The sequence below is a fragment of the Jatropha curcas genome, chromosome 6 (genome assembly GCF_041381405.1).
Source record: "Jatropha curcas cultivar XTBG-Jc1 chromosome 6, XTBG_Jcur_1.0, whole genome shotgun sequence".
Taxonomy (NCBI): Eukaryota; Viridiplantae; Streptophyta; class Magnoliopsida; order Malpighiales; family Euphorbiaceae; genus Jatropha; species Jatropha curcas.
Window position 1 is genome coordinate 26,926,786 of NC_143156.1, and position 27,181 is coordinate 26,953,966.

At 35.6% G+C, this 27,181-nt stretch overlaps 3 protein-coding genes and 1 pseudogene across 3 annotated transcripts; 2 read left to right on the forward strand and 2 right to left on the reverse strand.

Moving 5' to 3' along the window:
- The first annotated feature begins 219 nt into the window (after positions 1-219).
- LOC149495838 (bark storage protein A-like) lies at positions 220-2,176 on the forward strand (annotated as a pseudogene).
- A 424-nt stretch (positions 2,177-2,600) lies between these two features.
- On the reverse strand, positions 2,601-6,772 carry LOC105649604 (TMV resistance protein N). The gene is made up of 5 exons (XM_089722679.1): positions 6,277-6,772; positions 4,881-5,982; positions 4,530-4,808; positions 3,544-4,443; positions 2,601-3,454 (listed from the first exon to the last, which is right to left on the reverse strand). The coding sequence occupies exons 1-5, from the start codon at positions 6,753-6,755 to the stop codon at positions 2,771-2,773; spliced, it is 3,444 nt and encodes a 1,147-aa protein (XP_089578805.1). The 5' UTR covers positions 6,756-6,772; the 3' UTR covers positions 2,601-2,770.
- A 6,880-nt stretch (positions 6,773-13,652) lies between these two features.
- Positions 13,653-16,132, forward strand: LOC105649680 (bark storage protein A). The gene is given in 7 exon segments (XM_089722676.1): positions 13,653-14,332; positions 14,414-14,481; positions 14,761-14,916; positions 15,102-15,308; positions 15,563-15,742; positions 15,857-15,908; positions 15,911-16,132. Coding segments are annotated over 7 exon segments (1,032 nt in total). The 5' UTR covers positions 13,653-14,088; the 3' UTR covers positions 16,036-16,132.
- A 474-nt stretch (positions 16,133-16,606) lies between these two features.
- Positions 16,607-23,084, reverse strand: LOC105649636 (disease resistance protein RPS4B). The gene is given in 7 exon segments (XM_089723268.1): positions 16,607-17,287; positions 17,378-18,277; positions 18,358-18,642; positions 18,733-19,834; positions 20,131-20,304; positions 20,917-22,550; positions 22,602-23,084. Coding segments are annotated over 7 exon segments (5,259 nt in total).
- Between the last annotated feature and the right edge of the window lie 4,097 nt (positions 23,085-27,181).

The following is a 27,181-nucleotide window of genomic DNA, read 5'->3' on the forward strand; positions in this document are numbered from 1 at the left end:
TTCAAACATGTGACAAATGATAATATAAAATCAAATTTTAATAATGGGAATATACTATTCAAAATCTTTTCTGTCTGATCTTCTTTACTGAAAGAATTCGTCCATGAGAGACAGCTTCAGAAAGAAAATAATATATGAATTTATATAACAATTCTACAGTAATTCAACATTATATATAGGATTGTCAAATTCAGCTAAAAAACAACACGGAACTCAGCCATGGCTGCAAGAAAAACTGCACAATGCTTCACAATGCTATTGCTGGTTTTGATTTTCTTGCAAGTTATATTAGTGTCTGCTGCTGTTTCATCAAAGAAAAGAGTTTCTTGGATCAAAATCAAGGAAATTAACAAGATAGGGCCTTATATTGGTCTTGTTACTGTATATACAACTGAGGAGAATGCTTTCTTTGCAACCGGTGCTTTCATGCCTAATCCCAAGTACCCTTTTGTGGATCTTTCCGGTAAACTATTTCAGTAAAATATACTATTTATAGCTACTGATAGCGTATTTTGCAAGAGGAAGTAATATTGTGAAATTGCAGGAAGGAGATTCAGGGTGGGAACAATATATGAGAAGAAAGTTATCTATGTTAGATGTGGGATTGGATTGGTAAATCTTTTACCTTTCTTATTTGTTCTCCTTTTCTTTTCTTTTATTTTTTTTGTTAATTAGGCTCTGATTTAGTTCGATATGTTTGGTTAGCTCCTGATTGGGAATAGGATGGAATTCTTGGAATAAAATTTTTCTTTTCTTCTTTTTGGTTAATGAGAACTCCATTCTTTTTAATATTTTTTGTTGGATAGTTTCAAATATATACATGTATATTTATATTACCATGAGAGGTGATGCTTTCTGATATTAAAAAAAATTTGCTGTTGGTTCAATCAGGTGAATGCTGCTGCAGCAACAAAACAAATGTTGGATCTGTTTGACATGACTGGCATTAAACATTTTGGCATAGCTGGCAATTTAAACAATTCTATGTTCATTTGAGATGTTTCCATTCCAAAGAAATTTGCTAACACTGGCCTTTGGGATTGGCTGGTATGTATAAATCATTCCCTTTCTTTCTTCAGAGTACTGAAAATGAGGATTCAAACTCGAGTCTTTGTCTAAGTTAGATATGCACTTACTACTACTAGGCTAACCCTGCGACTGAAAATTACTATTATTTTCTTGAACCCAAAAGAATGCATCTTTTACATGTTCAGAATTTCTTGATTTTGCAGAACCCAAATGGAACTGTAAGCTCAAGTGATGTTGCTGAGATAAAGATTGGAAGCTACAATGTCCCTCAAGGAGATGGCTTGAATATGCTGGGAAAACTTGGATACAGCAATGAGCAATTTTTTTCTGTGAAGGAGGCTAATGCGGCGGAGCCACTGTTCTGGGATGAAGTAAACCAGCATTGGCTGCATCTTGCTGCAAGCTTAGAGGTTAACCCTGCATGAAATTTTTGATTCCTTGATGTTTAACTTTTTGGTAGTTAAAAAGTGGATCCTCAGTACACAAGACTCTCTGCTTTTTTGAGTTGTAAGAATGACAACTTTAGGAATTTCATATACAATATCATATTTCATTATCAAAAGTTGTTTCAGATTTTTTAACTTAATCTTCGATACAGTTTCTTATTTTTTGATCTTTTTAATAATGGTTATGTAATGTTCTTAATTTTTAACAATTTCCTCAGGGGATGGAACTAGATAAATGTGTTAATTCAAGCTTGTGCCTGACACAAAAGCCAAAGCTAGTTGTTGGGCTTAAAGGATCAACAGCCGATATTTTTTTAGACAATGCAGCTTATAGAGATTTCCTTTTCAAAACATTTGAGGCTTCAACTGCAGATATGGAGAGTTCTGCTGTAGTAATGGTAAGTTCCATTTTCTGTAATTAATATGAATACTTAGTTGTACTGACACAATATAGTCTAACAGTAAATGTATATATAACTCGACCATAAACCATACTATTTTCTGTTCATCAGACATGCCTGTCTAATGGCTTTCCAGTGCTCGTGATTCGAGGAATGTCAGACTTAGCTGGAAGTCAATCAGGAGATAATTCGATTTATACATTTGGTTCACTTGCTGCTCTAAATACAGTCAAAGCTGTTCTTAAATTTATCAAAAAGCTTCCTGCAGGTGATGTTTTCAATTCTAGTTCAACATTGTAGTATTTGATTAGCATGGACAAATGCATTTCTAATAATTCTTTAAATCTTATCAATTGTTTTCTTATGGTTGTTGGTTCAACATGAAGCATTTAAAAGGAAAGAGTTGACGGTTACCAAAAGGATTAATCTTATGATATAAAATTAGTTTGGGATTTGATAATTATTATTAATGTGTATATATTGCAATAAATATAATTTTAAATCTAAAGATTGAAAATGTCGTTCATATATTCTTATTATACTTTCTCTATCTACAAATATAAATCGTTTTAAGATAATGATTTTCTTTATAAATATAAATTGTTTTGAGAATATCTAGGAATAATTAATAAAGTTTTTTTAAACTATCTCTAGAATTTTGTCAAGGGTAATATAGTTAAATTAATGAACATTTTATTTTAAGAGAATAAATTGTCTCCCTGATTATACAAGTCAGTGGCGCGAAGCTACTGGGCCAAAGAGCCGAGAGCGGCAAGGGCCGCTTTAAACTACAATTCTCATAGGGATGGAATCTTTTATAGGCGACAAGCTTAAACCAATATTTATGTATTATTACAGTTAAAGTACCTTTTCAGCATTAATTCCTGATAAAAACTAATCAAACTCTCGCAATGGCGAGCCAATTTCCCACTCCATATCATCTTCGTCTCTCTCTGAGCAGCTGATTTTCCACTCCACATGATCTTCCTCTCTCTCTGAGCGGCAGATTCCCAACTCCATATCCTCTGCCTCTCCCTCTGACCAGAATTCCAACTCTGTACTTACTTCCTCGCCACTGTCAAAATTTTCTTCATGGCTTGGGCTATATATTTCTTCAAAATTCTGAAAAGCATACAAATTTTCTAAAGGTTTACCAAGTTGGACTAATTCTTCTATTTCTTTCTCATGTACAATGCGTATCCCACACTTTTTGATTTCCATTTCATCGAAAGTTAGCTTCACCTTGGTGGGACTTTTTTCTTCATAAGGGTCAATCAAGTGATTGGCAATAAAGAAGAGGTATAGATGGTCTGATCTTTCATCATCGAGATGATAGGTGGTGCCCCAAACAGCCCTGTTTTTACTATAAACTGCAAATTCACAAGTAGGTTCATCGTCTTCAGTTATCACAACACAAACAACAAAACCTGCAATGTTCCACCATTTTTCAGATGAAGACAGGTATATTTTCAACGGACTGTTGAAACTCTGATAGTTGAACCAGTCGGGAATTTCACTTCCAGGTAAGTACATAGAGAATTCAGGGAGTGAATGTGATCTGTATGGATAAATTCCTTTCTGCATCAAATTTATTACCTGTAATATGTTAGTGCTTCAGAATAAAAAATTTACTGGCATAAAAAGAAAGAAACGATTTCAAGCTAGACCTTGCGGCAAATTTTTTTAAATTGATCCATGTTTGTGCAGATTTCTTGTATCCTGAGCAGCCGGCGGATTTTTAGAAACGAAAGCAGGAAACTTTTCAGCCATGTAAATGCCACGTTAATAGTCCCTTGCTTATCATTTAACTTCGAGCAGTATGAGAAATCTATCCGAAAATCCTTCACATTGGGTTTGTCAGACAAATTTGGAAGACTTTCCAAAGAAGTGCAGTTTTCCACATACAGACCTACGATATTCGATGGAAGATCTGGTAATGACTGAAGCTTCTTGCAATTAGATAATTCAAGACAATGGAGTTGGGAAAGATGATTGATGCTTGAGGGTAACGTCATAAAATTGTTTCCACTTAGATTGAGACGTTCCAGCAAGGGGAAGCCACTAAGGTCATTAGGAATGGCTCCTTCAGGAAGATTGCAGTAACTAAGGTCTAGTTCTTTCAAGAAGGGTAGAGCTGAAGGAAATGCCATAACCATAGGCTCTGGATTCTTCCAAGTCGAAGGCATCAACCATGACAGAAGATGGAAATTCCATTGCTTAGCTAATTCCAGTTGTTGCATACCAATTCCAGCTGCATCCAACACCTCCAAACAGTTCATATCCTCAAACATATTTGTAAGTTTCATAAGTTTTGAACAGCCACGCAAGATAAGACTCTTAAGGGACTTTAAGTTACACATGCTGCTTGGAAGAGACACAAGGTTTCCGCAATTTTTCAGGTTAAGGAAAACAAGCCTTTTTAGAACTCCAATAGATTGGTGAACTTCATGAAGATTCCTACATCCTTCAAGATTCAACTCCTCAAGATTTGGGATCCCTCGGAAGTCGGGGGTCTCAATTAAACTTTCCGAGTAACTAAGATCAATGACCTTCAGCAACTTAATAGGCTACAACAAGATATACGAAAAAAATGAATAGATTATTTAATTACTAAGTAACATTGTGGTAGAAAATTAAATCACGAAACACGCACCTTCATTGATCTCTTCCAAAGTCGTTCAATACTGCTGTGCTGCATATGGAGCCGGACAAGTTTATCTGGTTGAAAATTTGATGGAAAAGTTCTACATGGACATTTATACCATTCCAAATAACTTAATTCATTGGAAAGATATTCAACTTCCTGAGAGGTGGGTACACTTCGGAGTATAAGCAATCTCAGCTCTTTCACTCTGGAGAAAACTTTAGCACTTAAGTGTTCCTCTTCTTGTTTCCAAGAATGCAGGACTATAGCCTTAACTTGTTCTGTTTTCTGTCAATTGAGGGTAATTAGATACCTTGTTAATTACCGAATACTATAAAAAAAACTATAAGTATTACTTACCATGTCCTTTACTTGAACGTGATAGAGATCCTTGTCAAGCCATATTCTACTACGTAGGCTTGGGTCTTCGCGAGATTCTTTACGAACAATTTCTCTTCCCATCTCTTGAACCAAATCATGCATCCACAAACCTCCACATAGTATAGTTATGAGAGATTTATCGATGAGTTCTCCTATTCCGCTTTCTGGGAAGAATCCACAGCTTTCTAGTACTTTTATCACATATTCTTTCCTCATTCCCTTGAAGAAACATGCAATGTCAAGGAATATTTTTTTTGATACTTCATCAAGCACATCATAACTCAATTGAAGCTTGCTCAGAATTTTTTCATTTGGAATTTCTTTTAGTCTGTCTAATGTGCTGTTCCATTCCCTCGTAGATTTATCACACAAAGAGGAACCTATAATATTAAGAGCTAAAGGGAGGCCACTGGCATATTTTACAAAATCGTTACAAAGCTCCTCATATTCCTCCTTGTGATGATTATTCTTGAAGGCCTTTGAGCAAAAGAGTTTAAAGGCATCATCCTGACTTAACTCCTCAACTCTGTATATTTCATCTGCTCCATGTGTTTTCAACAGATGTTCATCTCTTGTTGTTATGATGATCCTACTTCCAATACCAAACCAATGTTCATCCTTTTTTCCAATCAAAAACTCTAATTGCTCCACCTGATCAACATCATCAAGAATGGCTAAAATCTTTTTACGACACAACCTATTTCTTATTTCGTCAGTTCCTCTATAAGCATCATATATTTGTATGTCTTTATCCATCAATGTTGCAGATAGAAGTTGTTTCTGTAAAGAAACTATACCATATTTTTCAGAAGATTCTCTAACATTTTCAAGAAAACAACTCCCTTCAAATTGACAATAAATATCCTTGTAAACAACACTAGAAATAGTTGTTTTACCTATTCCACCCATCCCACATATTCCTATAGTTTTAACTTTACTCAAGTTCCCTAAATCTAGATAATCATTTATTTTCTCCAACCTAGACTCCATTCCCACAAAATCCTTGGCAATGCTATGACTTGATCTTCTCAATTGGCTGAGTATGTCTTCAACAATATCTTGAATAAACTCCGACTCATCCCTGTAATGGCAGAGTCTCATATGTTCAACAAAAACCCAATTACAAAGAAATTATATTTTGAATTAGTTTTTTCAAGATCAGTAAGAAAAAATAAAGTTTTCTCTTGTATTTTCTCTGTCTTTAAGAATAATTATAATTTTCATTCATATCATTGAGAACTTTTTTGCAGTAAAAGTCGGGTTTTACAACTGCTAATTAAATGTAATCAGATTGATCAAAAGCGGCAAGAACTTAATAACAATAGTAAAACAAAACAAGAATCTAATAATTAAAATGAAGAAGAAGTTGTCTGACCTGCCATTTAGATGCCATCCAGAGAGATTGGCCATCTCTGTTAATGCAACTCTACATTGTTGAACCTTCTCAATCTTGTCTTTGAAAAGTTTTTCATACTCTGTGAAGGGTTCTCCAAATTTACCAGCCTTTTTTCTCACTTCAGATGGACTCACATCATAGAAAATGGGCAAAACAGTCTGCCTTTCAGTTTTATTGCATTCAAAAATTTGTACAAGTTCATTCAAACACCATGTTGAATCAGCATAATTTTTAGAGAAAATAACGACCAAGATTCGTGAGTGACGTATTGCTTTAGGGAGCTGCTGAGGAACGGACTTTCCTTTTCGAAGCTCTCTATCATCCTTGAAGGTAATGATTCCTTTTCGACACAACTCTTTATACAGATGGCTAGTAAAGTTATTTCGAGTGTCTTCACCTCTGAAACTAAGGAACACATCATATCTCCATTGATGTTTAGAAGAAGAAAAAGAAGCCATGAGAAAATTTACTTTTTTTAAAAAAGATTTTTTTTGATACTATGTTGTAGTCTTCTTTCTTCTAAACATTAGCAGGTATTTATCAGCTCTCTCTCTCACTCGAGCATGGCATCTTCTTGAAAATGGTTTTCTCTATAGTAAGTTGCCAAGAAATCTCAATTTGGCAAATTCATGGTAGTTCCCTGAGGAGGAATTTTCTAATGTTTTCTATACAGCTGCTATGTCTTTGTAATATTATTTCTGCCATTGACGAAGGTAAACGCTGGAATATATAATTTATTAGGTGGAAGAACATGACCGGAAATATACAGTTTGCGGAAATAATGATAAAAAAAAAAATTATTTGAGAGGGAGCCAACCTTTAACTGTCTCCAGTGACCTGTCGCATTTCCATTCCAATAGACAAAGAGCCTTACATATTTTGTGTAATGAACCGAGAAAATAGCTAACTAAGCTTAGAATTTTGGTTTAAGGAAGATTTTTTCGGTCTTTTTTATAGTGCTGTTCGAAAATGAATCAATTTTTATCTGAAATATTAATATTTTCTGTCGAAGATCAGGAAAATTTCCAAAATAGAAGATTTCAATTTTTCATATTTATATTTTTTATTTTTATAAGAATATTATGACATAATCAATTTATATTCATTATTAGTGAATTATTAAGTTTTAAAAAAATAAAACATTTTTCAATAAAATATTTTAACCAATATTTATAATGCAAATTCAATAAAATATACCAAAAATTTGGATTATGAATAGGGACCACCAACACTTGAAATGTTATTAAGAGTGAAATATAAATGAAATCAATTTGCTATTCATTAAAACTGCTAATAAAGACCTATCAATCTGATGGTTAAAGTGATAAATAACAGTGTGCTAGGATTTGAGGGAGATTAAATGTCCCCTCACTTTTGTAACAGTGTGCTAGCTAAAAACGATTAGAGGAAGTGATAATCTATTCACATACAAGTGTAATTTAAATACATGATTACAGACTCTTCTAATCCTTGTTTCAAGGAACTTGTATATATCTAAATATAACAGAATAGAATTTGAATAAGTCTTTGTAACAACTACGTTGTTGTCTTATCTAATACACCCCCGCAAGATGGTGTACAGTCTGCAACACCAATTTTGTTTCTGAAATTGCTGATTGCTGTGAAAGATAAGGGCTTTGTTGTCATATCAGCAAGTTGGTCTTTTGCCAAGATATGAGTGACTCAAAGAGTTCCATTTTGCACTTGTTGCCGTACAAAATGATAATCTATGGCAATGTGTTTCATGCGGGAGTGAAAGACCGGGTTTGCTGCAACATAAGTAGCTCCCAAATTATCACAGTAGATCACCGAAGATTTGGGTCTTGGAAACTGCAATTCATCTAATAAATTTCTGACCCATGCCAAATCAGCTGCTGTGGAGGCTACAGATTTATATTCAGCTTCAGTTGAGCTTCTTGCTATAGTTTTCTGCTTCTTTGAAGACCAGGCAACTGGGTTCTTTCCTAGAAAAATTATGTAGGCACTAGTAGAGGTCCTATCATCGTGATTTCCCGCCCAATCCGCATCGGAGAATGCATGTAAATCATCATCAGTTTGTCTACAAAGATTCAAGCCAAAATCAAATGTACCAACCAAATACCACAAAAGCCGTTTAAGAGCAGTCCAATGTTTTTCAGTCGGCTTTGATGTGTATTGCGCTAGTTTATTAACAACAAATGCCACATCTGGTCTTGTAAGCAATAGGTATTGTAAACTTCCTATTAGAGCTCGATAGACAGTAGCATCCTGTAAACAAGCAGAATCTGAAGAATTGAGGGTCATGGTCGAAGACATTGGTGTAGATGCAGATTTGGCTTCATGCATGTGAGCTTTCTCTAGAAGGTCACGTATATAATTATGTTGTGAGAGAAACAGACCTGTGGCTGTTCTCTTGACCTCAACACCCAGAAAATAGTGAAGGTTCCCCAAATCTTTAATAGAGAAATCTTTACCCAATTGATTAATGAATGCTTCAATTCGCATAGCACTACTCCCAGTAATAATTATATCATCAACGTAAACTAGTAAATAAAGAATAGTCCCTTGTCGATGATATATAAATAGGCAAGAATCTGATTTGGATTGCTGAAAACCAGCAGCTATCAGAAACGACGTTAAAGCAGAGTACCACACCCTTGGAGCTTGTTTTAATCCGTAGAGAGACTTCTCCAATTTGCACACAAATTTCAAATTGTGATGTTGAATAAAACCAGGTGGCTGCTCCATAAACACATCTTCATTTAATTTGCCATGAAGGAAGGCATTATTGACATCCACCTGTCGAAGAGGCCAATTTTTACTAACAGCAATAGATAGTATAACCCGAACTGTGGGATGTTTTGCAACAGGAGAGAAGGTCTGATCAAAATCAAGTCCTGGTCTTTGAGTAAATCCTCGTGCCACTAGACGTGCTTTATACCGAACTGGAATTCCCTTAGAATCACGCTTTATCGAAACAGCCATTTACAGCTAACAATATTATTTGCTTTTTCCAAAGGAACCAAACTCCAAGTTTTCTGCTTCATGAGGGCTTGATATTCTTCTTCCATGGCAGATCGCCACTTCGGATCCTTCATTGCCTGAGCAACAGTCTTGGGAACAAATTGAATATCAGATTGAACTTCAGTGGATAGACACAGTATATTAATTGGCTTTCGAATTTGATTTTTGCTGCGTGTCACCATTGGATGTACATTCTGATTGAGATTAGAGGCCAACGGCAAGATGCTCACAACATCACTTTGAGTAGGTAATAAAATAGGTGAATTAGAAATTTCAGTACCTGAACCAGAATCCGAGATGTTACTGTGTTCGGGTTGCTGCTGAACTAGCGAAGGAGAAGCCAAGGAATCAGTGTTCACATAATTTGGTTGCCCACTACTGTCAAGACCTGCAAACATTGGTAAAATAAAATGTATGGGTGACCAGGTATCTAATGTATGAGACTCAGGTCGTTCTAAAGCTGTGGCTAGAGAATTAAACAGAAAGTCAGATTCTATAAAGTCAACATGACGAGAAAGATAGATTTTGGATGAATGAGGATCATAGCACTTGTAAGCACTTTGAGTAGCTGAATACCCAATAAAAACACAAGGAAGAGAACATTTTTCCAGTTTATGTTTATTAAATGGACGAATCCAAGGATAACATAAACACCCAAAAACCTTTAATTTAGCATAATTGGGTTCTTTGCCATGAAGACAGTAGAAAGGTGATTTATTGTCCAAAATAGAGGTTGGCGTTCTATTGATTAAATATACGGCTATCTGAAAAGCATATGTCCAAAAAGATAATGGTAGATTGGCTTGATGAAGTAATGTGAGCCCGGTTTCGACAATGTGTCGATGTCGACGCTCAGCTGTGGCGTTATGTTCTGGTGTGTAGCGTGGAGTAAGAAAATGAGAAATCCCTTTTCTTGCAAGTAAGCTTTCAGGTTTATAAATTCCCCCCCATTATCTGAATAGATTGATTTAATTTTCCTATTGAAGTAGTTTTCAACAAGATTCTGAAATACCGGAAAAATTGAAGACATGTCAGATTTTCTTTTCAAAGGAAACAACCACACAAATTTGGTAAAATGATCGACAAAAATGATACAACACCGAAATTCATCAATAGAAGTGACCGGTGACGGTCCCCAAACGTCACTGTAAATTAACTCCAATGGAGTAGAGCTTGTCATAGTGGACTCAAAAAATGGAGACTTGTGCATTTTGTTGCACTTACATGAATCACAAAAGAAATTATTGTTTGAAACTGATAAATCAAATGACTGCAAAATAAGACGCAAGATAGGTGTTGAAGGGTGGCCTAGCCGATGATGCCATAAGGGCTGTGAAGAAGCAACAATATGATTAATGTTCAAAGAAGAACCTCTTGACAGATTGGGCGGCCATTCATAAATGCCATTAGTGGGCTTCCCTTCCGCTAGCAGCGCCCCCGTGCTCAAATCCTTCACAGTAAACAGAAAGGGATTAAATGTCACCTCAACATTATTATCAGTGCACAATTTATAAACAAAAATAAGATTCTTGTCAAGAGCAGGAACACATAAAACATTCTTTAAACTCAAAGGCTTGATGGCAGAATTTAAGGTAACAGTCCCTGTATGAGAAATTGGATAGGATTTACCATCACCAAGGAAAACATTATCACTGCCTTCATAATCTGAATGAATAGCCAGATTCTTTAAATCTTCTACCACATGCTGATTCGCACCTGAATCGACAACCCAACGAGGATCATTTGTCTGCCGATTGCTAGTAACACAATTAACTTGAGCTTGAGCCTTTGAACCAGCAGTAGTGGAGTTTTCATTAAACAACCATGGGAGCAATTTCTTGAGTTTAAAACATTGTTTGGTGACATGCCCAGGCCTGTCACAAAATTGACATTTAACCCTATTTTTGTAGGTCGAGGAAGTAGGAGTACCTGAAAAATTTCCAGAATTAACAAAAGTGAAAGATTGAGGAGCAGCAGTTGACGATCCAGCTATGTTTTTCGCAGTATAGTTCACCGTTGTGGGAGTAACAACCAAATTCGACTCACGATTCAATTGACTCTCAAAGTCAGTCAATTTATCATGAAGATCGTCAAAAGAAATCTCAGAGTCACGTGCTCGAATGGCAGCCGAAACCTCCTTATATTCAGCAGGTAAACCATGAAGAACATGGAGAACAGTTTCATTCATTGTAATAACAACACCAGCAGCAGCAAGTGTAGTGGTGATCGATTTAATTTTTTGGAGAAACTCAGTAATTGATGAGATCCCTTTCTTAGCTGTAAATAGAGACTCTCTCAAGCTCATAATGCGAGCTTGAGATGGCTTAGCATAGGTTTTCTCCAGAGTAACCCAAACATCGTGAGAAGTTTTCTCACCAACAACATAAGAGACAACATCGGGAGAAAGAGAAGCGATCATAGCACTTCGAAGGAGCTGATCTTGACGAAACAGATAGGAACTAGCTGTCAGATTACTAGCAATAGGGTTCTCAACAAACTTAAGAAAATCATAACCAACCAATAGAGAGTACCACTGAGTATGCCACGATTGGTGGTTTGTGGCAGTCAGTTTAAGAGGAGCTTGAGCGGAGGCATTAATGGAAACTAATTGAGTTTCAGAGGGATTTAGGGTTGGCATTTGAAGAACGGTAGGAGTGGTGGAACTGGTTTCTTCCAAAGGATTAGTCATTGAAAAGGAATAGAAGAATCACAGATAGGATCGAAAAAAAAAAATGTTGTTTGAGCAAAAGGCTCTGATACCATAAAAACGATTAGAGGAAGTGATAATCTATTCACATACAAGTGTAATTTAAATACATGATTACAGACTCTTCTAATCCTTGTTTCAAGGAACTTGTATATATCTAAATATAACAGAATAGAATTTGAATAAGTCTTTGTACCAACTACGTTGTTATCTTATCTAATACCAGCAACATCAATTTGTTTAAAAGTGAAGACGCATGAGCAAGTAACATCACTGATTACACAAAGGGAATTAATACAAAGTTTCATTTTATATATCACCAAAGTGCACATATTATTTTTTATTTTAATATGAAAGATAAATAAAAATATTAATTAATAATAATAATAAAAATCATTTATTAAAAAACAAAAGTATAATGGAGTCACCTAATTCTTTAAGATCAAGTACAGTCAGGTGCATACTTACTGGTCTCCGAGTTGCACATAAAATAAAATAGAACGAAAAAGTCATCTAAGAGGAAACGAAGTTCGTTTACAATTCTAGGCAATAACCAGCCACCCCATAGTTCGCCATCTGCGATCTGCAATTTCTCGCAAACACGCGCAGAACTGAGTTTGTGATGAGTTTTACTATCCATTTACTTTTGTAAGAAATTGATGTACAATGTATTCTCCTGATTTGCAGAGTTTGTAGAGGGCTAGGGTTCAGAACTTCTTTACTGTATTTAACATTACACGTGATCAATGAAAAGCTCATTGCCATGAAATCTGTCTCAATAATATTATCTTATTATTATTAATTTTCTCATTACTTCACATAGAAGATTTGCTTGGAATAATTGAATTTGATCTCAAAATGTGGAGCATTTTTTTGTGGTCAACCGATGCTTGTGCTGTGTTCAGATTTTTCCATGTGGCCAGAAATAAAACAATTAATAGGGTTTAATTACATAAATCTCCGATAGAAATGCGGATGAATTCGAGGAACAAATTTAGACATTCTGATTGTTCGTAAACCAGTGTTGTCAAATCTTAACTGAGAATTGAGAAGCTTCAGTTTTTGAATTGAAAATTGAGAATCGAGTTGAATTGAGAATTGAGAATTTAGAATTGAATCATAAGATTTTCTATAGCCTCTTGAGAATCAATTAAAATTCTAATTCCGAATAATTTTATCGAAAGATATTAAATATTCAATTGAAAATTATAATATCAATCATATACTAAATAAACTTAACAATTTGTGTTGTTCTTAATTTCAAAATATCAATGGTAAGCCAACCAGGTATTGTTGTTTCTGTCTTCCTGACATTGCGTCGTTTAATTTTTTTAATACATGTGAAGTTTAATCTCCTCCTATGTTTGCATTTGGGCCCATATTTTAGTTTTTTTTTTTTAGTTTTCTTTTATATTTTACATGAATCTTGATTTGTTGCGATTCATTCTGATTCGCTGCTGATTCGTACAATCCACTTTCGATTCAGGTTGCTCTCTGATACATCCCTAAGATTGGTATCGATTTCTTTTAGATTCGATACGAATAGTAGGATTTATATGGTGAATCGTGCGATTCTAACAATACTGTTTTAAACTTCTATTGAAGCCTGGTTAAACCTAATTAAAAAATGCCATGTCTTCTCTTTTGGACTTGGAAGATTTAACCCAGCTATTTGTCAGAAATTAAAAAATGTTTTTGAGTGAACTCCGAACAATTCTGTGTCAGACTCAGCTGAGTTTTTTAATTCATTTGTCTTGCCTTGCAGTCTCCAAATTAGTCTAATATGAGGTTTTTAACCACCAGTTGAAAAATGACAATCATGTGCCTATTTTATTTACACTTGAAAGAAATCTATTATTCTATTCAAACATGTGACAAATGATAATATAAAATCAAATTTTAATAATGGGAACATACTATTCAAAATCTTTTCTGTCTGATCTTCTTTACTGAAAGAATTCGTCCATGAGAGACAGCTTCAGAAAGAAAATAATATATGAATTTATATAACAATTCTACAGTAATTCAACATTATATATAGGATTGTCAAATTCAGCTAAAAAACAACACGGAACTCAGCCATGGCTGCAAGAAAAACTGCACAATGCTTCACAATGCTATTGCTGGTTTGGATTTTCTTGCAAGTTATATTAGTGTCTGCTGCTGTTTCATCAAAGAAAAGAGTTTCTTGGATCAAAATCAAGGAAATTAACAAGGTAGGGCTTTATATTGGTCTTGTTACTGTATATACAACTGAGGAGAACGCTTTCTTTGCAACCGGTGCTTTCATGCCTAATCCCAAGTACCCTTTTGTGGATCTTTCAGGTAAACTATTTCAGTAAAATATACTATTTATAGCTACTGATAGTGTATTTTGCAAGTGGAAGTAATATTGTGAAATTGCAGGAAGGAGATTCAGGGTGGGAACAATCTATGAGAAGAAAGTTATCTATGTTAGATGTGGGATTGGATTGGTAAATCTTTTACCTTTCTTATTTGTTCTCCTTTTCTTTTCTTTTATTCTTTTTGTTAATTAGGCTCTGATTTAGTTCGATATGTTTGGTTAGCTCCTGATTGGGAATAGGATGTAATTCTTGGAATAAAATTTTTCATTTTTTCTTTTTGGTTAATGAGAACTCCATTCTTTTTAATATTTTTTGTTGGATAGTTTCAAATATATACATGTATATTTATATTACCATGAGAGGTGATTCTTTCTGATATTAAAAAAAATTTGCTGTTGGTTCAATCAGGTGAATGCCGCTGCAGCAACACAACAAATGTTGGATCTGTTTGACATGACTGGCATTATTCATTTTGGCATAGCTGGCAATTTAAACAATTCTATGTTCATTGGAGATGTTTCCATTCCAAAGAAATTCGCTAACACTGGCCTTTGGGATTGGCTGGTATGTATAAATCATTCCCTTTGTTTCTTCAGAGTACTGAAAATAAGGATTCAAACTCGAGTCTTTGTCTAAGTTAGATATGCACTTACTACTACTAGGCTAAGCCTGCGACTGAAAATTACTATTATTTTCTTGAACCCAAAAGAATGCATCTTTTACATGTTCAGAATTTCTTGATTTTGCAGAACCCAAATGGAACTGTAAGCTCAAGTGATGTTGCTGAGATAAAGAATGGAAGCTACAATGTCCCTCAAGGAGATGGCTTGAATATGCTGGGAAAAATTGGATACAGCAATGAGCAATTTTTTTCTGTGAAGGAGGCTAATGCGGCGGAGCCACTGTTCTGGGCTGAAGTAAACCAGCATTGGCTTCATCTTGCTGCAAGCTTAGAGGTTAACGCTGCATGAAATTTTTGATTCCTTGATGTTTACTTTTTTGGTAGTTAAAAAGTGGATCCTCAGAACACAAGACTCTCTGCTTTTTTGAGTTTTAAGAATGACAACTTTACGAATTTCATATACAATATCATATTTCATTATCAAAAGTTGTTTCAGATTTTTTAACTTAATCTTCGATACAGTTTCTTATTTTTTGATCTTTTTAATAATGGGTATGTAATGTTTTTAATTTTCATCAATTTCCTCAGGGGATGGAACTAGATAAATGTGTTAATTCAAGCTTGTGCCTGACACAAAAGCCAATGCTAGTTTTTGGACTTAAAGGATCAACAGCCAATATTTTTTTAGACAATGCAGCTTCTAGAGATTTCCTTTTCAAAACATTTGAGGCTTCAACTGCAGATATGGAGAGTTCTGCAGTAGTAATGGTAAGTTCCATTTTCTGTAATTAATATGAGTACTTAGTTGTACCGACACAATATAGTCTAACGGTAAATGTATATATAACTCGACCATAAACCATACTATTTTCTGTTCATCAGACGTGCTTGTCTAATGGCTTTCCACTGCTCGTGATTCAAGGAATGTCGGACTTAGATCAGGAGATAATTCGATTTATACATTTGGTTCACTTGCTGCTCTAAATACTGTCAAAGCTGTTCTTAAATTTATCAAAAAGCTTCCTGCAGGTGATGTTTTCAATTCTAGTTCAACATTGTAGTATTTGATTAGCATGGACAAATGCATTTCTAATAATTCTTTAAATCTTATTAATTGTTTTCTTATGGTTGTTAGTTCAACATGAATCATTTAAAAGGAAAGAGTTTACGGTTACAAAAGGATTAATCTTATAATATAAAATTAGTTTGGGATAAGATAATTATTATTGATGTGTCTATATTGAAATAAATACAATTTTAAATCTAAAGATTGACAATATCGTTCATTTATTCTTATTATACTCTCTCTATCCATAAGTATAAATTGTTTTAAGATAATTATTTTCTTTATAAATATAAATTGTTTTGAGAATATCTAGGAATAATTAATAAAGTTTTTTTCATTTTATCCTTGTTTATATTCAATGCACTAACTTATCTCTGTACTTTTGTAAAGGGTAATGTAGTCAAATTGATGAACATTTTATTTTAGGAGAATAAATTGTCTCCTTAATTATAAAAAGTCAGTGGCGAGAGGCTACTGGCCCAACGAGCCGAAAGCGGCGAGAGACGCCTTAAACTACAATTCTCATACGGTTAAAGTACCTTTTCAGCATTAATTCCTGATAAAAACTAATCAAACTCTCGCAATGGCGAGCCAATTTCCCACTCCATGTCATCTTCGTCTCTCCCTGAGCAGCTGATTTCCCACTCCACATGATCTTCCTCTTTATCTGAGCAGCAGATTCCCAACTCCATATCATCTGCCTCTCCCTCTGACCAGAATTCCAACTCTGTACTTACTTCCTCTCCACTGTCAAAACTTTCTTCGTGGCTTGGACTATATATTTCTTCAAAATTCTGAAAAGCATACAAATTTTCTAAAGGTTTACCAAGTTGGACTAATTCTTCTATTTCTTTCTCATGTACAATGCGTATCCCACACTTTTTGATTTCTATTTCATCGAAAGTTAGCTTCACCTTGGTGGGACTTTTTTCTTCATAAGGATCAATCAAGGGATTGGCAATAAAGAAGAGGTAAAGATGGTCTGATCTTCCATTGAGAAGATAGGCGGTCTCCCAAACAGCCTTGTTTTTACTATAAACTGCAAATTTACAAGTAGTTTCCTCATCTACAGCTAGCACAATACAAACAACAAAACCTGCAATGTTCCACCATTTTTCAGTTGAAGACAGGTATATTTTCAACGGACTGTTGGAACTCTGATAGTTGAACCAGTCGGGAATTTCACTTCCAGGTAAGTACATAGAGAAGTCAAGGAATGAAAGTGATCTGTATGGATAAATTCCTTTCTGCATCAAATTTATTACCTGTAATGTGTTACTGCTTCAGAATAAAAAATTTACTGGCATAAAAAGAAAGAAATGAATTCAGAGCTAGACCTTGTGGCATATTCTGTGTAACTGATCCATGTTTGTGCAGATTTCTTGTATCCTGAGCAGCGGGCGGATTTTTAGAAACGAAAGCAGAAAACTTTTCAGCCATGTAAATGCCACATTGATAGTCCCTTTCTTATCATTTAACTTAGAGCAGTACGAGAAATCTATCTGAAAATCCTTCACATTGGGTTTGTCAGACAAATTTGGAAGACTTTCCAAAGAAGTGCAGTTTTTCACATACAGACATATGATATTCGATGGAAGATCTGGTAATGACTGAAGCTTCTTGCAATTAGATAACTCAAGACAATGGAGTTGGGAAAGATGATTGATGCTTGAAGGTAACGTCATAAAATTGTTCCCACTTAGATTGAGACCTTCCAGCAAGGGGAAGCCACTAAGGTCATTAGGAATGGCTCCTTCAGGAAGATTGCAGTAACTAAGATTTAGTTCTTTCAAGAAGGGTAGAGCTGAAGGAAATGCCATAACCATAGGCTCTGGATTCTTCCAAGTCGAAGGCATCAACCATGACAGAAGATGGAAATTCCATTGCTTAGCTAATTCCAGTTGTTGCATACCAATTCCAGCTGCATCCAACACCTCCAAACAGTTCATATCCCCCAACATATTTGGAAGTTTCATAAGTTTTGAACAGCCACGCAAGATAAGACTCTTAAGGGACTTTAAGTTACACATGCTGCTTGGAAGAGACACAAGGTTTCCGCAATTTTTCAGGTTAAGGAAAACAAGCCTTTTTAGAACTCCAATAGATTGGTGAACTTCATGAAGATTCTTACATCCTTCAAGATTCAACTCCTCAAGATTTGGGATCCCTCGGAAGTCCGGGGTCTCAATTAAACTTTCCGAGTAACTAAGATCAATGACCTTCAGCAACTTAATAGGCTACAACAAGATATACCAAAAAAATGAATAGATTATTTAATTACTAAGTAACATTGTGGTAGAAAATTAAATCACGAAACACGCACCTTCATTGATCTCTTCCAAAGTCTTTCAATACTGCTGTGCTGCATATGGAGCTGGACAAGTTTATCTGGTTGAAAATTTGATGGAAAAGTTCTACATGGACATTTATACCATTCCAAATAACTTAACTCATTGGAAAGATATTCAACTTCCTGAGAGGTGGGTACACTTCGGAGAATAAGCAATCTCAGCTCTTTCACTCTGGAGAAAACTTTAGCACTTAAGTGTTCCTCTTCTTGTTTCCAAGAATGCAGGACTATAGCCTTAACTTGTTCTGTTTTCTGTCAATTGAGGGTATATAAAGAATAATAAATAATTAGATACCTTGTCAATTACCGAATACTATAAAACAAACAGTAAGTATTACTTACCATGTCCTTTACTTGAACGTGATAGAGATCCTTGTCAAGCCATATTCTACTACGTAGGCTTGGGTCTTCGCGAGATTCTTTACGAACGATTTCTCTTCCCATCTCTTGAACCAAATCATGCATCCACAAATGTCCACATCGTATAGTTATGAGAGATTTATCGATGAGTTCTCCTATTCCGCTTTCTGGGAAGAATCCACAGCTTTCTAGTACTTTTATCACATATTCTTTCTCCATTCCTTTGAAGAAACATGCAATATCAAGGAATATTTTTTTTTGATCCTTCACAAAGCACATCATAGCTCAATTGAAGCTTGCTCAGAATTTTTCATTTGGAATTTCTTTTAGTCTGTCTAATGTGCTGTTCCATTCCCTTGCAGATTTATCACACAAAGAGGAACCTATAATATTAAGAGCTAAAGGGAGGCCACTGGCATATTTTACAAAATCGTTACAAAGCTCCACATATTCCTCCTTGTGATGATTATTCTTGAAGGCCTTTGAGCAAAAGAGTTTAAAGGCATCATCCTGACTTAACTCCTCAACTCTGTATATTTCATCTGCTCCATGTTTTTTCAACAGATGTTCATCTCTTGTTGTTATGATGATCCTACTTCCGATACCAAACCAATGTTCATCCTTTTTTCCAATCAAAAACTCTAATTGCTCCACCTGATCAACATCATCAAGAATGGCTAAAATCTTTTTACGAGACAACCTATTGCTTATTTCGTCAGTTCCTCTATAAGCATCATATATTTGTATGTCTTTATCCATCAATGTTGCAGATAGAAGTTGTTTCTGTAAAGAAACTATACCATATTTTTCAGAAGATTCTCTAACATTTTCAAGAAAACAACTCCCTTCAAATTGACAATAAATATCCTTGTAAACAACACTAGAAATAGTTGTTTTACCTATTCCACCCATCCCACATATTCCTATAGTTTTAACTTTACTCAAGTTCCCTAAATCTAGATAATCATTTATTTTCTCCAACATAGACTCCATTCCCACAAAATCCTTGGCAATGCTATGACTTGATCTTCTCAATTGGCTGGGTATGTCTTCAACAATACCTTGAATAAACTCCGACTCATCCCTGTAATGGCAGAGTCTCATATGTTCAACAAAAACCAATTAAAAAGAAATCATATTTTGAATTAGTTTTTTCAAGATCAGTAAAAAAAAAAAAAAAAGTTTTCTCTTGTATTTTCTCTGTCTTTAAGAATAATTATAATTTTCATTCATATCATTGAGAACTTTTTTGCAGTAAAAGTCGCGTTTTACAACTGCTAATTAAATGTAATCAGATTGATCAAAAGCAGCAAGAACTTAATAACAATAGTAAAACAAAACAAGAATCTAATAATTAAAATGAAGAAGAAGTTGTCTGACCTGTCATTTAGATGCCATCCAGAGAGATTGGCCATCTCTGTTAATGCAACTCTACATTGTTGAACCTTCTCAATGTTGTCTTTGAAAAGTTTTTCATACTCTGTGAAGGGTTCTCCAAATTTACCAGCCTGTTTTCTCACTTCAGATGGACTCACATCATAGAAAATGGGCAAAATGTTGTGGAAATTGGGCTTTTCCACCAAAAGCAATTTGTGAATTACTGTACTTACTAACTACACTAAGTAAATTCCCAGGTAAGTGGAGGAGTCACAAATGGTCTCACTTAAAACCCACTTGCCTAGACAGAATTTACCTAGAAGTAATTAATTAGACAATAACCACCAAAAATATTTTTGCCCAACAATAGCTATTAAATAAATAAAAACAAAAGCAATAAATAAAAGAGAATACCAAAATTTAACGAGGTTCGGCCAATTTTGCCTACGTCCTCGGACACTACTAAATTTATATTTCACTAAAGAAATATACAAATTGAGAGAGGAGAGAAACTTATCTAACCCACTTAAGAATTGGAAGACAAGTTTTGGAATGAATAAAACTTAAGGAGCTAACCTCCTTTTATAGCCAAACAACTCCCTATTCCCTTCCCTTTCTTTCGATGTGGGATTTGCAAGCCACCTAACCAATAATCTCCACCTTGGCGAAAATCCCACCAATGCAAGCTTCTGCTCTTTCTCTCACAAAGTTGTAATGTCTTCAAATGTGCTTGGCAATGCCAAGCTTCAATTTTTAACAATATTGATCAAGTCCAAACAATGTTTGAACTTGACAGCTGTCACCACTTTTGTCAACATATCAGCAGGATTTTCAGCAGTCTGAATCTTCTGGAGTTGAACCTGTCTTTCCTCCAGAATTTCTCTGACAAAATGAAATCGAACATCGATATGCTTCGTCCTTGCATGATAAACTTGGTTCTTTGCCAAGTGAATAGCACTTTGACTATCGCAATGTACAACAATGTTGTTTTGCCTAATTCCCAATTCATCAAGCAATCCTTGAAGCCAAATTGCCTCTTTAACAGCCTCTGTAACTGCCATGTACTCTGCCTCTGTTGTAGACAAAGCCACTGTTGACTGTAAAGTAGACTTCCAACTAACTGGTGCTTTTGCAAGAGTAAACACATAACCAGTAGTTGATCGACGTTTATCCAAATCACCGGCATAATCAGAATCACAGTATCCGACTATGCGTTGACCACTATTCTTATCCTGCTCAAAAATCAATCCAACATCCACGGTGTTTTGAAGGTACCGCAGAATCCATTTCACAGCTTGCCAATGCTCCTTGCCAGGATCATGCATGTATCTGCTCACAACTCCAACTGCCTGTGAAATGTCAGGTCTTGTACACACCATAGCATACATCAAGCTACCTATAGCATTTGCATAGGGAACTCTTGACATGTATTCCCGTTCTGCATCATTTTTTGGCGACTGAGCTGCACTGAGTTTGAAATGAGGAGCAAGAGGTGTACTAACAGGTTTGGTTTTGTCATCCATACCAAAACGCTTTAGTATTTTTCTCAGATATTGCTTCTGATTCAGACAAAGTCTCCCCAATTTCCTATCTCTGGTTATCTCCATGCCGAGAATCCTTTTTGCTTCGCCTAGATCTTTCATTTCAAATTCTTGATTCAACTGATTCTTCAAATTCTCAATTTCTTGTTTATTCTTTGAAGCTATTAGCATATCATCAACATACAAAAGTAGATAAATGAAAGAGCCATCTTGTAGCTTGCGCAAATACACACAATGATCGTATTTGCTTCTTGTGTACTTCTGCCTTTGCATAAACTTATCAAATCGCTTGTACCACTGCCTCGGAGATTGCTTCAATCCATAAAGCGATTTTTCAAGTTTGCATACCATATTTTCCTTTCCAACAACCTTGAATCCTTCTGGCTGAGTCATATAGATTTCCTCTTCCAGATCTCCATGTAAAAATGCAGTTTTTACATCCAATTGAACTAGTTCCAAATCAAACTGTGCTACCAAGGCTAACAAAATCCGAATGGAGGAATGTTTTACAACTGGAGAAAATACTTCATTATAATCAATTCCCTCCGTCTGAGCGTAGCCTTTAGCTACCAACCTTGCCTTATAGTGAACACTGTCTCTGTCAGGAAATCCATCTTTCTTTGCATATACCCATTTGCATCCAATTGCCTTCTTTCCCTTTGGTGGATCAACTAAGTTCCACGTCTGATTCTTATAAAGGGACTTCATTTCATCTTCCATAGCTTTTCTCCACTTTACTTCTTCTGAACTTTTGACAGCTTCATTGAAAGTGGATGGAATGCTATCATCTGCAATTGGAGATGCATAGGCCACCATATCATCAAAACGAGCAGGCTTTCTTATAACTCTCCTTGGCCTATCAAGTGCAATTGACTCAAGTTGCTATGGAGGTTCTTGGAGTTGAACCTCTTCTTCATCTGAACCTCCTTCTACCTCAGGAGTTTCTGCAGGTTCAGTACTTGCCACTGGGATTTTTCTATCAAACTCCACCTGTTTGGGAGTATCCTCCACCTGTTGTGGAGTACCATCTGGTTGCTCTACTGTCACCTTTTTTAACATGGTAGATTCATCAAAAGTGACATCTCTGCTAAAGATTATTTTCTTTGATTCTGTACACCATAGTCGATAGCCTTTAACACCGGTGCTTATCCCCATGAAAATGGCTTTCTTAGCTCTTGGATCTAGCTTCGATTCCTTAACATGATAATATGCAGTGGAACCAAATACACGTAAGGAATCATAATCATTAGCAGGTTCTCCACACCATACCTCTATAGGTGTTTTGCCACCAATAGCAGTTGATGGTAATCGATTAATGAGATGGCACGCATATGACAAAGCCTCAGCCCAAAATTTCTTGTGTAACCCAGCATTAGACAACATACACCGAACTTTCTCCAGCAACGTTCGGTTCATGCGTTCTGCCACCCCATTCTACTGCGGTGTATTTCTAACTGTGAAGTGTCGAACAATGCCTTCATCTGCACAGATTTTATCAAAAGCATCATTTTTGTATTCTCCTCCATTGTCTGTTCGGAGACATTTGATGCGTCTGCCAGTCTGAGTTTCCACCAGTTTTTTCCATTTAAGGAAAACTCCTAGCACTTCATCTTTTGACTTCAAAGTATACACCCAAACCCTTCGAGAGTAATCATCAACAAAGGTCACATAATAGTGTTTACCACTCAAAGAAGCTGTTGTAGAGGGTCCCCATACATCAGAGTGAACATAGTCCAAAATACCCTTGGTATTATGGATTCTGGTGCCAAATTTCACTCTTGTCTGCTTTCCTTTGGTACAATGCTCACAGAAGTCCAACTTGCAAGTTTTGACATCTTTCAATAATCCCTGATCTGACAGTTTTTTCAAGGATTTTTCACCTGCATGTCCCAAACGCCTATGCCACAATCTGGTTGTTTCCAACTCTTTGTCATCACTAGAAACAACTGCTGCTGTTGATCCAATAATTGTATTACCTTGATAGTAATACAAATTATTCCTTCTCCGAACTCCTTTCATCACCACAAGTGCACCAGAGATGACTTTCATCACTCCATCTTTCGCAATTACAGTGAGTCCTTTTGATTCTAGGGCTCCCACTGAAATGAGATTCTTTGTCAAACTTGGTACATATCGAACATCAGTCAGGATCCTGATTGACCCATCATGATTCTTCAAACGGATTGAACCAATCCCTTCTGTGAAGCAAGGAACATTATTTGCAGTATAGACAACTTCATTTTCAAGTTCTTTAAAGTCAAAAAACCAGTCTCGATGGGGACTCATATGATGACTGCATGCAGAGTCTAGCAGCCATACCTCACCAGAACTTGTCAAATTTGCTGATGAATTGTCTATAGATGCCATGATAACTAATGAGAAGTCTGAGTCTTCATCATCACACTCAGCTATGTTTGAATTAATAACAGCTTTGCCTTTGGCTTTTAGCTTTGGACAATCTTTCTTCCAGTGACCTTTCTCACGACAAAAGGCACACTCATCTTTTTCAACTCTGGTTTTTGAACGGGATCTACTTTTCTTTCCCCCTTTCTTTTGGCTTCGTGAACGGCCTCCAACCACCAGAGCTTCTACTTCAGTTGCCTTTTCCTTCTTTTCTATCTTTCTCAGTTCATGACTGTAAAGATCAGCACAAACTTCACTGAAAGTCACTTCTTTATTCCCATAGATTAGAGTCGTTGTAAGATGCTCAAATTCATCTGGAAGAGATGCTAGCAACAACACTGTCAAATCTTCGTCTCCAAATATCACATCCAAATTAAACAAATCACCCACCAACTGATTAAATTTGGTGATGTGTTCATTCATAGTGGTACCAGGGACATAATCGAAGCGATACAATTTCTTCTTCATGAAGAGTTTATTTTGATTGTTTTTCTTCAAAAATTTCTCCTCCAATGCCTTCCACAATTTGTTTGCAGAAGTTTCTTTCGAGAAAGCATATTTTTGCTCTCTAGAAAGACACGACCGAATTGTACCACATGCCAGACGATTGATGGTCTTCCATTCACTCTCCTCCATCTCGTTTGGTTTCTCTACTTCAATAGCAACATCTAGACCTTGCTGAAAGAGAGCGTCTAGAACTTCACTTTGCCACATGCCGAAATGACCGGTGCCATCGAAAATCTCCACTGAAAATCTTGCATTTGATACAGCATTTCTTATGAAGGTTGATGCTGTAGCAGGTGTGGTATTTTTCTTTCCGTCTGTCATTTCTGCTTTAAATATTTAATAGCTATAAAAAACAATTTTTAAAATGCGGAACACAACCAAGGAAACCTTTTTTATGTGGCAGATCAGACTATGCTGCAACCACAGTGAATACTTAGTAACCTGGCTCTGATACCAATTGTTGTGGAAATTGGGCTTTTTCCACCAAAAGCAATTTGTGAATTACTGTACTTACTAACTACACTAAGTAAATTCCCAGGTAAGTGGAGGAGTCACAAATGGTCTCACTTAAAACCCACTTGCCTAGACAGAATTTACCTAGAAGTAATTAATTAGACAATAACCACCAAAAATATTTTTGCCCAACAATAGCTATTAAATAAATAAAAACAAAAGCAATAAATAAAAGAGAATACCAAAATTTAACGAGGTTCGGCCAATTTTGCCTACGTCCTCGGACACTACTAAATTTATATTTCACTAAAGAAATATACAAATTGAGAGAGGAGAGAAACTTGTCTAACCCACTTAAGAATTGGAAGACAAGTTTTGGAATGAATAAAACTTAAGGAGCTAACCTCCTTTTATAGCCAAACAACTCCCTATTCCCTTCCCTTTCTTTCGATGTGGGATTTGCAAGCCACCTAACCAATACAAAACAGTCTGCCTTTCAGTTTTATTGCATTCAAAAATTTGTACAAGTTCATTCAAACACCATGTTGAATCAGCATAATTTTTAGAAACAATAACGACAGAGATTCGTGAGTCACGTATTGCTTTAGGGAGCTGCTGAGGAACGGACTTTCCTTTTCGAAGCTCTCTATCATCCTTGAAGGTAATGATTCCTTTTCGACACAACTCTTTATACAGATGGCTAGTAAAGTTATTTCGAGTGTCTTCACCTCTGAAACTAAGGAACACATCATATCTCCATTGATGTTTAGAAGAAGAAGAAGCCATGAGAAAATTTACTTTTTTTAAAAAAGAATTTTTTTTTGATACTATGTTGTAGTCTTCTTTATTCTAAACATTAGCAGGTATTTATCAGCTCTCTCTCTCACTTGAGCATGGCATCTTCTTGAAAGTGGTTTTCTCTATAGTAAGTTGTCAAGAAATCTCAATTTGGCAAATTCATGGTAGTTTCCTGAGAAGGACTTTTCTAATGTTTTCTCTATAGCTGCTATGTCTTTGTAATATTATTTCTGCCATTAACGAAGGTAAACGCCGGAATATATAATTAATTAGGTGGAAGCACATGACCGGAAATATACAGTTGTTGTCAGGGACCCACACACAAGTTTGAACAATGAAAACAAAAAGGGCAAGTTTTTATTGTTGGTCAAAGAAAAAAAAAAAAAAGAAGAAGAGGTTCAAATGCGTGGGACCTATACATGTTTGAATGAAGAAAAAAAAAGGGGAAATTGTTGAAATTTTTGGACGCGTGATTAACGCATATATTCAGTGGACGCGTTAATGACGCATGCCCTTCTCCTATAAATAGGAGAAGGATTTTCCTAAACAATGTATAAAAACAAAAACGAATAGAAATAGATAAAGTGTATAGAAAATTTTAGAAAAAGGGTTCCTAAAATTGGAAAAGAGAGAAAATAATGAGGATTGTAATTTTTTTGGGTGTTCTTATTTTTCATCTGGCATTTACGGTAATTATTTAATTTTTACTGTGGTTATTATTTCTGGTGGATTCGATCATCAATATCCAATACGTTATTATTGGAGCATTTTTCCGCCGGCCCTAGTCGGGATTAGTTATAATCCCAACAACTGGTATCAGAGCCTAGTTGGTAAATTCTGTCAATTTTCTACAAAGTTACTATTTCGTGAATAGTAAAATTTTGTCAGATTCAGAATTCGACATGGCTAATGACGGGGCAATGATCAAGTTGACGGATTCAAATTATTCAATGTGGAAATCCAGAATGGAGGACTACCTCAATTGTAAAGATCTGTACGATCGAATTGAAGGTGACAGTGCAAAGCCAGAAGAAATGAAATAAAGGCAGTGGGAGAAATTAAAAAAGCAAACATTGGGTACAATACGCCAATGGATAGATGCTAGCCTGTACAATCACGTGGGAAATGAAAAAGATCCCCAAGTTCTCTGGAAGAAATTAGAGAATATGTATGAGGCTACGAATGCTCGAGGAAAAGTCTTCATGATGCGTAAAGTCATGAACTTGAAGCTGATAGAGGGATGATCAATTACAAAACACTTGAACGATTTTGAAGGACTCGTAACTGAGTTAGCAGTTAGCGGTATGTCATTAGAAGACGAGATGCAAGCATGCCTACTGTTGGGATCTCTA

Coding starts and splice junctions, on each gene's coding strand:
- LOC105649604 (XM_089722679.1), bottom strand. CDS start 6,755: ATGGCTTCTTTTTCTTCTTCTAAACATCAATGGAGATATGATGTGTTC. Junction 5,983..6,276: donor GGATGGCATCTAAATGGCAG/GTCAGACAACTT, acceptor CTGCCATTACAG/GGATGAGTCGGAGTTTATTC. Junction 4,809..4,880: donor ACGTTCAAGTAAAGGACATG/GTAAGTAATACT, acceptor CTCAATTGACAG/AAAACAGAACAAGTTAAGGC.